The 13357-nt window shown below is 39.0% G+C and overlaps 1 protein-coding gene across 9 annotated transcripts in view; it reads left to right on the top strand.

Annotated features, from left to right (window-relative positions):
• ELP2 (elongator acetyltransferase complex subunit 2) overlaps positions 1-13239 on the top strand; it is a 55347-nt gene extending 42108 nt beyond the window's left edge. For all 9 annotated transcript variants that reach the window (XM_068993828.1, XM_068993829.1, XM_068993825.1 and 6 more), the window contains 5 exons: positions 4817-5009; positions 8637-8758; positions 10398-10531; positions 11039-11152; positions 12740-13239. In XM_068993828.1, coding sequence (XP_068849929.1) covers positions 4817-5009; positions 8637-8758; positions 10398-10531; positions 11039-11152; positions 12740-12896 — 720 coding nt within the window. In that variant the 3' untranslated portion in view covers positions 12897-13239. The remainder of the gene's footprint in view (positions 1-4816; positions 5010-8636; positions 8759-10397; positions 10532-11038; positions 11153-12739) is intronic.
• Positions 13240-13357: the final 118 nt, after the last annotated feature.

Genomic DNA, 13357 nt, shown 5'->3' with positions numbered 1-13357 from the left:
CCAACTACTGCACAATTGCACTCATCTCACATGCTAGTAAAGTAATGCTCAAAATTCTCCAAGCCAGGCTTCAGCAATATGTGAACCATGAACTTCCTGATGTTCACGCTGGTTTTAGAAAAGGCAGAGGAACCAGAGATCAAATTGCCAACATCTGCTGGATCATGGAAAAAGCAAGAGAGTTCCAGAAAAACATCTATTTCTGCTTTATTGACTATGCCAAAGCCTTCGACTGTGTGGATCACAATAAACTGTGGAAATTCTGAGAGAGATGGGAGTACCAGACCACCTGACCTGCCTCTTGAGAAATCTATATGCAAGTCAGGAAGCAACAGTTAGAACTGGACATGGAACAACAGACTGGTTCCAAATAGGAAAAGGAGTGTGTCAAGGCTGTATATTGTCACCCTGCTTATTTAACATGATAGAGTAGTTTATATTTTCTAAATTTCTAAATTTTTCTATAAATGTAACTATAGTTTGTACTCTTTTTTTGTGTAGTTTCTTTCATTTATCATAATTTGAGATTCATCTAATTTTTTACACGTATCAATTAATTGTTCATGTTTTTATTTCTGAATTGTCTTCCCATTTACATATATATTACAATTTGTTGATCCATTCACTTAATGGACATTTAGGTGTTTTCCATTTTTGGGACTTTTACCAGTAAAGCTGTTATAAACATTTGTGTACAAGTCTTTGCATAGAATATGCTTTCATGTCTCTTGAGCGAATACATATGAGTGGAATTGCTGAGTATATGGTAGATACATGTTAAAATTTTTAAGAAGCTGACAAACTGTTTTCCAAAGTGGTTGTACCACTTTACAGTCCCACTGGCAATGTGTGAGAGTTTCAGTTGCTCCTCACCTTCAGTAGTACATGATATTGTCATGTGTTTAACTTTCACCGTTCTGATACTTTTGTAATACCTCACTGTACCTGTAATTTGCATTTCCCTAATGATTAATGATATTGAGTATTTCTTCATGTGCTAGTTTTCCATCTGTGTATCTTCTTTGATGAAGTATCTATTCAAATCTTTTGCCCAGTTCTTTATAGTATTGTTTTCTTATTACTGAATTTTGAAAAGTTCTTTATATACACTGGATACTCCTTTATCAGATATTTGCTATGTAGATAATTTTCCACAGCGTCTTTTCCTTTTCTTGGCAGTGTTTTTTCAGAGGGCAGAAGTTTATGTTTTGGTGAAGTCTAAGTTATCACTTTTGTTCTGTGTTGAGTTTGTGCTGCTTGTGTAGAATCTAAGTAATCTTTGCCTGACTCAAACATCTTCTGCATTATTAAGCATGTTTGCTGTGCATTATGACGATTTCTTTATCAGGTTGCAAAATCTCCCTACAGTTCCTAGTTTGCAGAGAGTTTTTATCAAGAATGGATGTTCAGTTCAGTTCAGTTCAGTCGCTCAGTTGTGTCAGACTCCTTGCGACCCCCTAATGGATGTTAGATTTTGTCAAATTTTTTTCTTTGTTGGCATGTCATATGTTTTTCCCTTTTATTAATATGAAGAGTTACATTGAATGATTTTTTCAAATGATGAACCAGCTTTGCATTCCTGCTCATGATATATATGTATATACATTTTAAAAAATTATTCTTTTTATTGAGGTGTAACTGACATGTATAAGATTGTGTTAGTTTTAGGTGTACAGCATAATGATTTGACGTTTGTTTACACTGGGAAGTGATCCCCGCAGGAAGTCTAGCTAACATCCATCATCATACATAGTTAGAAGAAAAAGTTTTTTCTTGTGCTGAGGACGTTTAAGATCTCAGCAGCTTTCAAATATGCAGTTCAGTACTGATGATAATTGCTGTGCTACAGATTACGTCCCCCTGACTTAATTATCTGTAGCTGGACGTTTGTACCTTTTGACTCTTCACCCATTTCACCCAGCCCTCAATTCTGGCTTCTGGATAGGTGCTAGTGCTGTTAAGGTTTTCCTCTAAGCATTGCTTTTGAGGCATTCTGCAAATTTTGGTATGTTGTGTTTTCATTTTCATTCAGTTAAAAATACTTTCCAATTTCTTTCACCTTTCATTTTTTAACTATAGGTTATTTTGAAATATATTAGTTTCCATATACTGAGTATTTTTAAGGTCTTTCTGTTACTGATTTCTAATTTAATTTTGTTTAAAAAGTATAGCATAGCTTCAATCGTTTGAAATTTAATCTTGGTAAATTTCCATGTTCCCTTGAAGAAGGTAGATTCTGTTTCTGTTGGGTGGAGTGTTCTGAAAAATATGACTTATATTGGTTGATAGTATTACCGTCTTTGCTCTTTTGGTTCTGTTGTGTGTGGCATTTTGAAATCTCTGACGACAGTTGTGAACTTGCCTTTTAATCTTTGTAGTGCGTTCAGTTTGTACTCTGTGTTTTGAAGCTCTGTTGTTAGAGCCTAAGCATTTATGATCATTATGTTCTCTTGATTAACTGATTAGTTTATTATTATGAAATGAAACTCTCTATTTCTGATAATAGTTTGTGCTCTGAAATCCACTCTGATGTTAATATAGCCACTCCAGCTTTCTTTCTTTTTTTTGGCCACACTTCGAGGCTTGCACTGTCTTAGTTCCCTGACCAGGGATTGAACCCATGCCTCCTGCAGTGAAAGCATGGAGTCCTTACCACTGAGTAGTGCTTGAATTATGTGTCTTTTTTCATGATTTTACTTTTAAGTTGTTTGTTAACTTTTATCTCAAGTGGATTTCTTGGAGGCAGCATAGAGTTGGATCTTTTTCTTGTCCTGATAATCTTTCATTTTAATAGGGGTGTTTATTAGACTGTTTGAATTTAATGTAATCATTGATATGGTAGATTTACTTTATCTTGCCATTTGTTTTCTGTTTAATCCATCTGTTCTTTGATCCATTTTACTTATTTTTGGTGAAGTAATTGCTTTTTATAATTCTGTTTCATTTCTTTTGCTTAGCAGATATAACTCTTTGTTGTGTTATTTTATTGGTTGTTTCACATTTTATAGTATGTGTCTTTAATTTACCACAGTTTAGCATCAAGTAATAGTGCACTGTTCATGAGAAAATAAGTATATTTTCATTTCCCCCTATTTTGTGGCATTGTTTTTGTACATTTTGCTTCTTTATAGAAATCCCATGATACTATTATTTTTGCTTTAATAATCAATTATCCCTAAAGAGATTTAAATAATAAAAAAGTTTTTCCAACAGATACAATTTTCCTTCTGCCTGCAGCATATTCCCTAGCATTTTTTGTGATGTAGTTCTGCTGGTTAGGAATTTTTTTTGAGTTTTCGCTTGTCCGGAAAATATATATGTCTCCTTCATTTTTAAAGTGTACTTATGGTAGGTAAAGGATTGTTTGTTTTCCTTTCTGTACTTTCAAAACGTTGCTTTATTTCTTCTGACTTGCGTTGCTTTGATGAGAAGCCGAGTGTGATTTTCCTTTGTTGCTCAGTAATGGGCTTTTCCTCTCCATGTGCAGTTTCTTGTTTATCCCTGGTTTTAAACAATCTGACTATTGTGGGTGTAATTTTCTTTGTGTTTCTTGTGCTTGAGTTTTATTGAACTTATTGGATCCTTCAGTTTATTGTTTTCATCAAATTTGAGGGCCATTAGCTTTTTAAGTATTTTTTCTTTTCATTCTTTTGCAGACCATATTTGGCTGCTTGATGTTGTCATAGGGTTCAGTGATGGTCTTTTGTTTTTTAATTTTTTCTACTCTATGATTCTTTTTGTCCCTTGGGGTAACTGTTCTTTGTTGCCAGACATCAAGTATTTTGAAGTGCCATTGTTTCATGTATTTCGTTTGATCTTTAGTTTTTTTCATACAAGATAGTAAATCTGGTCCCTGTCACTTCGTATGGACCAGAAGTGAAAGTCTCTTAACTACTAATTACACAGTTAATGCAGAAATGTATTTTGTAAAAATATAATACATACTTGTAAAATTATGTAAAATGCATACTTGGAAAAATAGTATGGCAGCTCCTCAAAAAATTAAAATAGAAGTATACCATATGATCCAGCAATTCTGTTTTTGGGTTTTTATACAAAGAAAATGAAAACATTATTTATATAGATAAATGTACCCTTGTGTTCATTGTAGCTTTATTTGCAATAGACAAGATATGGAAGCAGCCAAAGTGTCCATTGATAAAGGAATGACTAGGAAGGGGTGGTGTGTGTGCACGTGAATGTGCAGTATAACCCAGCCATTAAACAAGAATGAAGTCTTTCCATTTGTGGCACCGTGGATAGACCTGGAGGGTATTATGCTAAGTGAAATAAGTAAATAAGTCAGACAGAGAAAGATAAATACTAAATGATTTCATTTGTATGTGGAATCCAAAAAACAAAACAAATGGACAAACAAAACAGAAGCAGATTGGTTGATACAGGGAACAGACAGGGTGTTTTCAGGAGGGGTGGAGAGATGATAGAAATAGGGGTATAAGAGGTATAAACTTATAAATAATACACAGTTTCAAAATAAGTCACAGGAATGTGAGGTGCACATAGGGAACACAGTCAATAACAAGGTAAAATATTGTATGTTAATTATAATTTTAAAAATTCTGATTCCACTGCCAGTCTCTTAATTATTCATCATTTCTAATCCCCGTCTGTCTCTTCTCAGGGGTTACACCTGGTTGTAGAATTTATAGTATCTTCTGAGAATTTGTGGTTTTTATTTATGTAGGTACATGAAGAATACTGTAGAAGCAATGTGTTACTTTGAAAAGTGGTTTTGTTTTATTTTTTCCAGTGTATTTCACTCACATTGCTTTCTTGTTTCATCTCTGTCCTACAGGCAGCCAAGAAAGAGCATGCCGCCATCATTCTCTGGAACACTGCATCTTGGAAGCAGGTGCAGAATTTAATCTTCCACAGTTTGACTGTCACACAGATGGCCTTCTCTCCTGATGACAAGTTCTTACTAGCTGTTTCCAGAGATCGGACCTGGTCACTGTGGAAGAGGCAGGACACAATCCCACCTGAGTTAGGTAAACGGCTCCTGGCTGGGAAGAGTACTAGTGAGACAGCTATATCCATTTACTCTCTTTGAGCAGCTGTTAGGTAAAGTGAAATCACAGGGTGAAGGCTAGAGTCTGGTTACTGGAGTCTTTCAAAGTTTTTGGCATTTGAGGAAGACTTGACCTTCCTTGTAAGGATGATAATGTTTTCAGATATCTTGGTTAAAGAACCGTAAAAATCTGTATGTACAAAATTTAGACTTTGCAGATGGTTACAGAATGCCACCATAAAACCAAATAGATGATATATACTGAGGATTTTATGGGACAGGAATAATAATATACAGTTAAATTACCCACCTGTTTTACACTGATAATTTAGACATCCACTTGGCTTCCTTGGTGGCTCAGGTGGTAAAGAATCCACCTGCTATGCAGGAGACCCGAATTCCATCCCTGGGTCAGGAAGATCCCCTGGAGATGGGAATGGCTACCCACTCCAGTAGTGTTTGGAGAATCCCATGAACAGAGCAGCCTGGCAGGCTGCAGACCATGGAGTTGCAAAGCCTTGGACATGACCGAGGAACTAATATTTGTGAATGACACGACCCCTGGGCAAGATGCTAACACACCTACCTGCATTCTACTTTGGACCTGGCATAAAATGAAAAAACACTGAAAAGGAAAAAAGAGTCTCCTTTGTGTACTTACAGCAATAGCCTGTTATTCTTCCAGTTTCAGTGAGTGGGTAAAATCTAGAGAGTGGTTAAAGTACTTTTGTGTTGTTTAATCCTGCTGTTAATTTTTTCATTGATTACTACATCAGTTTGACACGATGTTTTTAGTTCTTTGGGTTTTTTATATTTTAGAGAATATCAAGTACTATGACACATACTGAGCAGTATATATTAAAACAGACTGATTTCATTTGCAACCAGTGATTTCCTAATATGTAGCCTTTACTTTTTAAAGTTAAAATGAGGGTAATAACAAGTCTATATTATAATGTGTTATATCTTTGTGGATTGTTGATTAATAGATACATTAGTCTTCCCTTGATACACAGCTAGGTCATTTAGGTTTAGTCCCTGTGAGGGCTAGAAGTTAGTTACCGTACACTTAGAATCTTACAAAGGAAAAGATTAAAAAAATTTTTTTTTTTTTACATTAAGAGTGCATTATTCCTTTTTCCATAGCTTAATACACAGATCTGGCTACTTCCTGAGTAAGTTTAAATTTCTTCAGGCTTCTTCTGTAGGCATCAACTGAACTTTTAGTTAAGTGTCCAGAAGATGTTTTACATCAGTCACTTCAGTTCAGTTCAGTTCAGTCGCTCAGTCGTGTCCAACTCTTTGCGACCCCATGGACTGAAGCATGCCAGGTCTCCCTGTCCACCAACTCCCAGAGTTTACTCATACCCATGTCCATTGAGTTGGTGATGCCATCCAACCATTTCATCCTTTGTCGTCCCCTTCTCATCCCGCCTTCAATCTTTCCCAGCTTCAGGGTCTTTTCCAGTGAGTCAGTTCTTCGCATCAGGTGGCCAAAGTATTGGAGTTTCAGCTTCAGCATCAGTCCTTCCAATGAATATTCAGGACTGATTTGCTTTAGTATGGACTGGTTGGATCTCCTTGCTGTCCAAGGGACCCTCAAGGGTCCCTTGAATTGATGTTCAAAAGCATCAATTCTTTAGCGCTCAGCTTTCTTTATAGTCCAACTCTCACATCCATACATGACCACTGGAAAAACCATAGCCTTGACTAGACGGACTTTTGTGGGCAAAGTAATAGCTCTGCTTTGCTGTTTAGGTTGGTTATAACTTTTCTTCTAAGGAGTAAGCGTCTTTTAATTTCATGGCTGCAGTCACCATCTACAGAGATTTTGGAGCCCCCCAAAATAAAGTCCGTCACTGTTTCCCCATCTGTTTGCCATGAAGTGATGGGACCAGATGCCATGATCTTAGTTTTCTGAATGTTGAGTTTTAAGCCAGCTTTTTCACTCGCCTCTTTCATGTTCATCAAGAGGCTTTTTAGTTCTTCTTCACTTTCTGCCATAAGGGTGGTATCATCTGCATATCTGTGGTTATTGATATTTCTCCTGGCAATCTTGATTCCAGCTTGTGCTTCATCCAGCCCAGCATTTCTCATGATGTACTCTGCATAGAAGTTAAATAAGCAGGGTGACAGTATACAGCCTTGACGTGCTCCTTTCGTGGTTTGGAACCAGTCTGTTGTTCCATATCCAGTTCTAACTGTTGCTTCTTGACCTGCATACGGATTTCTCAGGAGACAGGTCAGGTGGTCTGGTACTCTCATCTCTTTCAGAATTTTCCAGAGTTTGTTGTGGTCCACACAGTCAAAAGCTTTGGCATAGTCAATAAAGCAGAAATAGATGTTTTTCTAGAACTCTCTTGCTTTTTCTATGATCCAGCAGATGTTGGCGATTTGATCTCTGGTTCCTCTGCCTTTTCTAAATCCAGCTTGAACATCAGGAAGTTCACAGTTTACGTATTGCTGAAGCCTGGCTTGGAGGATTTTGAGCATTACTTTACTAGCATGTGAGATGAGTGCAGTTGTGTGGTAGTTGGAGCATTCTTTGGCATTGCCTTTCTTTGGGATTGGAATGAAAACTGACCTTTTCCAGTCCTGTGGCCACTGCTGAGTTTTCCAAATTTGCTGGCATATTGAGTATAGCACTTTCACAGCATCATCTTTTAGGATTTGAAATAGCTCAACTGGGATTCCATCATCTCCACTAGCTTGGTTTGTAGTGATGCTTCCTAAGGCCCACTTAACTTCACATTCCAGGATGTCTGGCTCTAGGTGATCACACCATTGTGATTATCTGGGTCATGAAGATGTTTTTTGTATAGTTCTTCTGTGTATTCTTGCCACCTCTTAGTATCTTCTGCTTCTGTTAGATCCATATCATTTCTGTCCTTTGTTGTGCCCATCTTTGCATGAAAAGGGGTAGCTCTAATTTTCTTAAAGAGATCTCTAGTCTTTCCCATTCTATTGTTTTCCTCTATTTCTTTGCATGGATCACTGAGGAAGGCCTTCTTATCTCTCCTTGCTATTCTTTGGAACTCTACATTCAAATGGGTATAACTTTCCTTTTCTCCTTTGCCTTTAGCTTCGCTTCTTTTCACAGCTATTTGTAAGGCCTCCTCAGACAACCATTTTGCCTTTTTGCATTTCTTTTTCTTGGGGATAGTCTTGATCACTGTCTTCTGTACAATGTCATGAACCTCCATCCATAGTTCTTCAGGCACTCTATCAGATCTAATCCCTTTAATCTATTTGTCACTTCCACTGTATAATCATAAGGGATTTGATTTAGGTCATACCTGAATGGTCTAGTGGTTTTCCCTATTTTCTTCAATTTAACTCTGAATTTGGCATTAAGGAGTTCACATCAGGCACTTGAGAGTGACTAATCAGTATAATATAATTTCCTACTAGAAAAATAATTGTATGCCCATAGTTTTCTGGTGAGGGGTCTGCTCCCTGGCCTTGATCTGTTGCAAAAGACATCCATTTATGTGTATAAATTGATGACTAAATTACATGATTTATATGGCACTTAAACATAACTTTCTAACAAGGAAAAACCAGGTTTCTCCACTTTGAGAGTAGTGCATAAATGTGTTTCTTTCAGACCCCATCTTCAGCCTGTTTGCCTTCACTAACAAAGTCACTGCTGTGCATAGCAGGATTATTTGGTCTTGTGATTGGAGTCCGGATGGCAAGTATTTCTTCACTGGAAGTCGGGACAGAAAGGTAAATTTTTTTAACTTTGTATTTTTTCAAATGTAATATAATAATATTACAGGTATCTTTGGATTAAAAAAACACACATAATCCTAATTTTCTAATATGGTTTTTAAAAATCAGTTTATATATTCCCTCCTGTGTTTTTCATACGCATACATAGAAAGACTTTTCTTACTTGTTAAATTCTATAAATGCATGTCTCTGAAATATCAACTATAGAGGAGACTCTTCAGACTCATTACTAATATCAGATGGCCCCAGTGGGAGAAAAGTAGTAAATGAAATGGGTTAAGACTATCCATACTTTTCTTTTTCATACTTGTATGAATTTAAAATTCTGTGAATAGTTGTTACCTTTTCATTCATTGGAGGAGGTGGGGTATGTGAGTGTGTGTGTCCCAAGCTTTGAAAAAAGTCAGGATAAGTGAGCTAGCAGTAGGTTCTTGGCCTTGGCCCTTGCCCTTGTTCTCTGGGAAATGTTTGCCTGGCCCAGTCTTTCCTCTGGTGTTCATGCTCTTTGAAACGTCCATAGGATTGCAAAGAGTTGGACATGACTGAGCGACTAAACAACAACATGGCAATAGAGAGGTGATTAGGTGGGTGAAGGTGTTGATGGGGTGGGTTGGGGGGTTTGAATGGAAATTTTCATTCCCAATATATCTTTTGTTATTATTTCTTACTATTAAAAATTCTGTGTGTAACCGTGGTTAGAAATAAAAGTTATTTTAAAATGTTAAAAAAAAGATATCCTTTCCTTCTGTGCAGTTCCTGCAGACTAGAGGTCTGAGGCGCCCGAGCGTCTCCTTTCCGCCCCCGCCCTCTCAGTCCTAGTCGTGGTATTCCTGAGCAGGGGGCTGACACAGCATGTGCTCAGTGACACACACAAGTGTCAGCCTCTGACACGCCCTCTCCCAGCCCTTCTCTCCTCTCACTGGCCTCCTCGTGTCTTCCCCAGCATTTATCTTCCTACTCTCTGCAAGCTGCTCAGGCAGCAGGTCTGCTTCCGCCCTCCACAGTCAGGCCCACCAGCAGATGGTCCAGCGTGACTCTCAGAGAGAGGTCAAGGCTGAAATGGACGAAGCACCGTCCATCAGGTGGTCTCGGGAATGCCCTTCTGCTTGCCTGGGCAGAGCCTTCTGTTTGGTCCTGAAGTTGCAGCTCTTGTCTGTTTCACTGCCCTCTCCATTTCTTTGTGACTGTTCACACCCCTTCGAGGCCTGAGCTTCCAGAAAAGCCTAATTTCTTAGCTTGGTATCATCAGGTTGGGGCCTCCTGAGAGCTGAGCTGGGGTGTAGAGGAAGAGCCAAGGACTTAGTATGGTTCCATACATTTTGAGGTAATTTCTTGGGGGAATGCACAGGCACTCACTGGGTCAGAACTGGTTTCCTGAGTATAAAGAGCAGGCCTCTGGGCAGGGACAGTCGACTTTGGCCCAGCACACTTGGGTAGTTGAGATCTCAGACTTGTATCTGCTACACGGTGGCTTCTCTGTGATGCTTGCAGTCCTCAGAAGTCCTGGATCACAAATGAAAATGATGAATTAAAAAATTTCAGTGTCATCTATGCCATTGAAACTCTAATGCATCGCCATTAACAGAAACCTTGCAGAGAGAAAGCGTTACAGAGTTTGATCTGTCTGTGCTAGGTGGTTGTCTGGGGTGAGTGCGACTCTAGCGATGACGCCATCGAGCACAGCATCGGGCCCTGCTCCTCCGTTCTGGACGTGGGTGGAGCTGTGACCGCCGTCAGTGTCTGCCCGGTGCTTAACCTTTCCCAACGGTCAGTCTCTGTGTGGGGGCTTCATCTCATGTTTCTTTAAGAGGACCACTTAGTTTCTCAGTGTGTAGCCCTCTTAATGCTTTCATCTGTGGGCTCTTTCAGCTTCCAGGTTAACTATTTTTTTAAACTAATGCTTATGTTTCTCATAAGAATTTCTAAATTGATAGAACTTGATGGTATTTAGAGTGGTGAAATAGAGATGGGGTGTGTGGCTCAGAGGTTCTTATTTCACCAAATGGAAGACGGTGCTACTTTCTCTATAGCGAGTATCTTTAGTAGACTGAGGGCCCCACAGCCAGCCAGGGAAGCGCTGGCTCGCGGGCCTTGCCCACCAGGGACAGAGGTAGAACTGTGCACCCTCGATGGAGAAGTGGCTTCTCGCGTGCACAGCAGAGCAGCACACTGGGTCCTGGGTCCGAACAGAGTCCTTCGTCAGTCAGAGGGAGTTGGGAACCCTGAAGAAATTCATGCTAAATTAATCAGTCTTCACCCTTCTCTTAAAAACAGATACGTGGTTGCAGTAGGATTAGAGTGTGGAAAGATCTGTTTATACTCCTGGAAAAAGACCGATCAAGTTCCGGAAATAAACGACTGGATCCGCTGTGTAGAAACAAGTCAAAGGTATTTCTTTCCTGTTTTTGCTTCCACCAGATCAGATAGACATCGTTGGAGTCTTTAGCAACAAATCTCATGCCTCATTTGCGTGGAGAAGAACACACATCTGTTCCCGGTGCTTACCCCCGATTGGTACCTCTGTGTTTTGTGACATTCTCTTGAAATTGACATTTGTTGCTATACTGCACTTATTTTTAAAAAGTTTATTTGACCACATGGCTTGTTTGCCTGATACCATCTTTAGAGATAACACATTGGAGATGAAAATGAATTTCAAAATGATGGGTTTCAGAATGTGACCACAGTAGAATCTAGGAAAATTTGATTCAGAATGTTGGTGATTTCTTTGGAAATATTATAGACTGTGGTTGGTAGCCAGATCTCATGTTTGAACACTTCAGCTCAGCTCCCGAAATGGCGCAAACTGCCAGGTGCCGCTCCCAGCCCTGTGACCCGCCTTCAGGCAGAGCGAGGGCTCCAAACCTTGGGCCTGGGCCCCGCCTCTGCTGGCTCAGAGCGTCTGCTCCTCATCGCCTCCTCCTCATCCACCTGCCTGGACAGCAGGGATCACTTGTCAATCAACTTCACCCATTTTATGCATTAGAAATGATGAGACTTGCAAAAAAGTCACACATCATTCTGTGTTAGATTTTTTTTTTTAGGATTCTTCAACATTTGTATGTTTAAACTATCCAAAATATAACTTCAAATACAGTTCCAAACAACAGCACCATGAGGAAGGCCACTGGCTTGATGACAAGAGACATGTATTGTACAGGCTATTTCTTCCAGAGGAGTTTGTCTCCTTATCAGCAAAGCATGTTAATGCTTGTGATAATTGTATTCATTTAAATATATTAAAAGGAGATCTGATTTGTCACTGCTTCTCTCATGGCTTTGCTCCCACCTCTCTGAGGCTGGGTTTGGCTGTTGAAACAGTTCATGCTGCTGGCTTACCTAAGAGAGAGGTAGCCAACGAAATTCCATATTTCAGGCATTTGAAATTTCCTCTCTTCCCGGCCTCCCCTGCCTTCTTTTCCTTCCTTTTGGTTTGCCCTGCCCGCGATGCTCACTCTGCCTCTGCCTGGTACCCGGCAAGCGTGACACTGGCAGGAAGCCCCGTAGAAAGCACAGGCAGGGGCGTGTACAGAATTTGAGTTTTTCATTAAAAATTTTTTTTTGTCATTATGATGACTTTGGATTTGCAAGAACTGATTCCTGACTTACTTTATATTATTTGGATTGCTAACATTACAGTTACCAAGTTAGTAGTAATGTTGCCTGAAAGACTTAATTTCAATAGACATTTCTCGAATTCCACTGATCATTAAAGCAGAATTTGACAGAAATGCATTGTCTATTTCTTGCTGTTTTTGGTGGTGTCCTTGGTCAGTAAGTAAGATGTTTTCAAGGTTAAAATAAAATTGCTAAACTGTTAGTGACAGCGCATCTTGATGTTCAGGTTTTGACTTCCATTTATGTTAACATCACTAATAGGAAGTGCATACTAATTTAATTAATACGAATTGAGCAGCCAGTAAAATGTTTCATGGTCGTAGCATATGTTCATCTCATGATTTCTCTTTGTTTTAGCCAAAGTCATACACTTGCTATCAAAAAATTATGCTGGAAGAATTGTAATGGAAAGACGGAACAGAATGAAGGAGAAGGTGCAGAATGGTTACAGTTGGCAAGTTGTGGTGAAGATCACACTGTGAAGATACACAGAGTCGACAGATGTGCGCTGTAGTGGACTTAGTGACTACAAGCGTATACCCATCAGTGTCTGTATTTATCATGTAAATGGATAACCTTTCTTTACCTCATACTTGTATCGAGTTTCATTTTTAAGCCTTATGGCAGTAGTCCTTATATGAGTCTCAGACCCTCTGAAATATGATGGAAGCTACAGACTCTTTTCTCAAAATGTTTATATATGCACCCACTCTCAGAACCTCGCCCATGCTTTCAGGGATTCAGACCTGCATCTGTGTGTTTCTGATTGAGAGCCTCTGTCCCTCCTTTCTTCATGACCGAATTTGCTTAATTTTGTGTCATTTTCATCTGTTTTCATATGCTGCTGTTTGGGACATTTTATTATTTACTGCCCTCTTCTGAGGGAGGACCTAAAAAATAAAGAGATAAAACCCAGATTACTCAATTTTTAACAGTTTTTGTAAATAAACGGACCACACAAGTGTGGTCTTGACC

Source organism: Capricornis sumatraensis, chromosome 21 (assembly GCF_032405125.1).
Source record: "Capricornis sumatraensis isolate serow.1 chromosome 21, serow.2, whole genome shotgun sequence".
NCBI classification, from domain to species: domain Eukaryota; kingdom Metazoa; phylum Chordata; class Mammalia; order Artiodactyla; family Bovidae; genus Capricornis; species Capricornis sumatraensis.
This window is presented reverse-complemented; position numbering and strand designations above follow the sequence as displayed.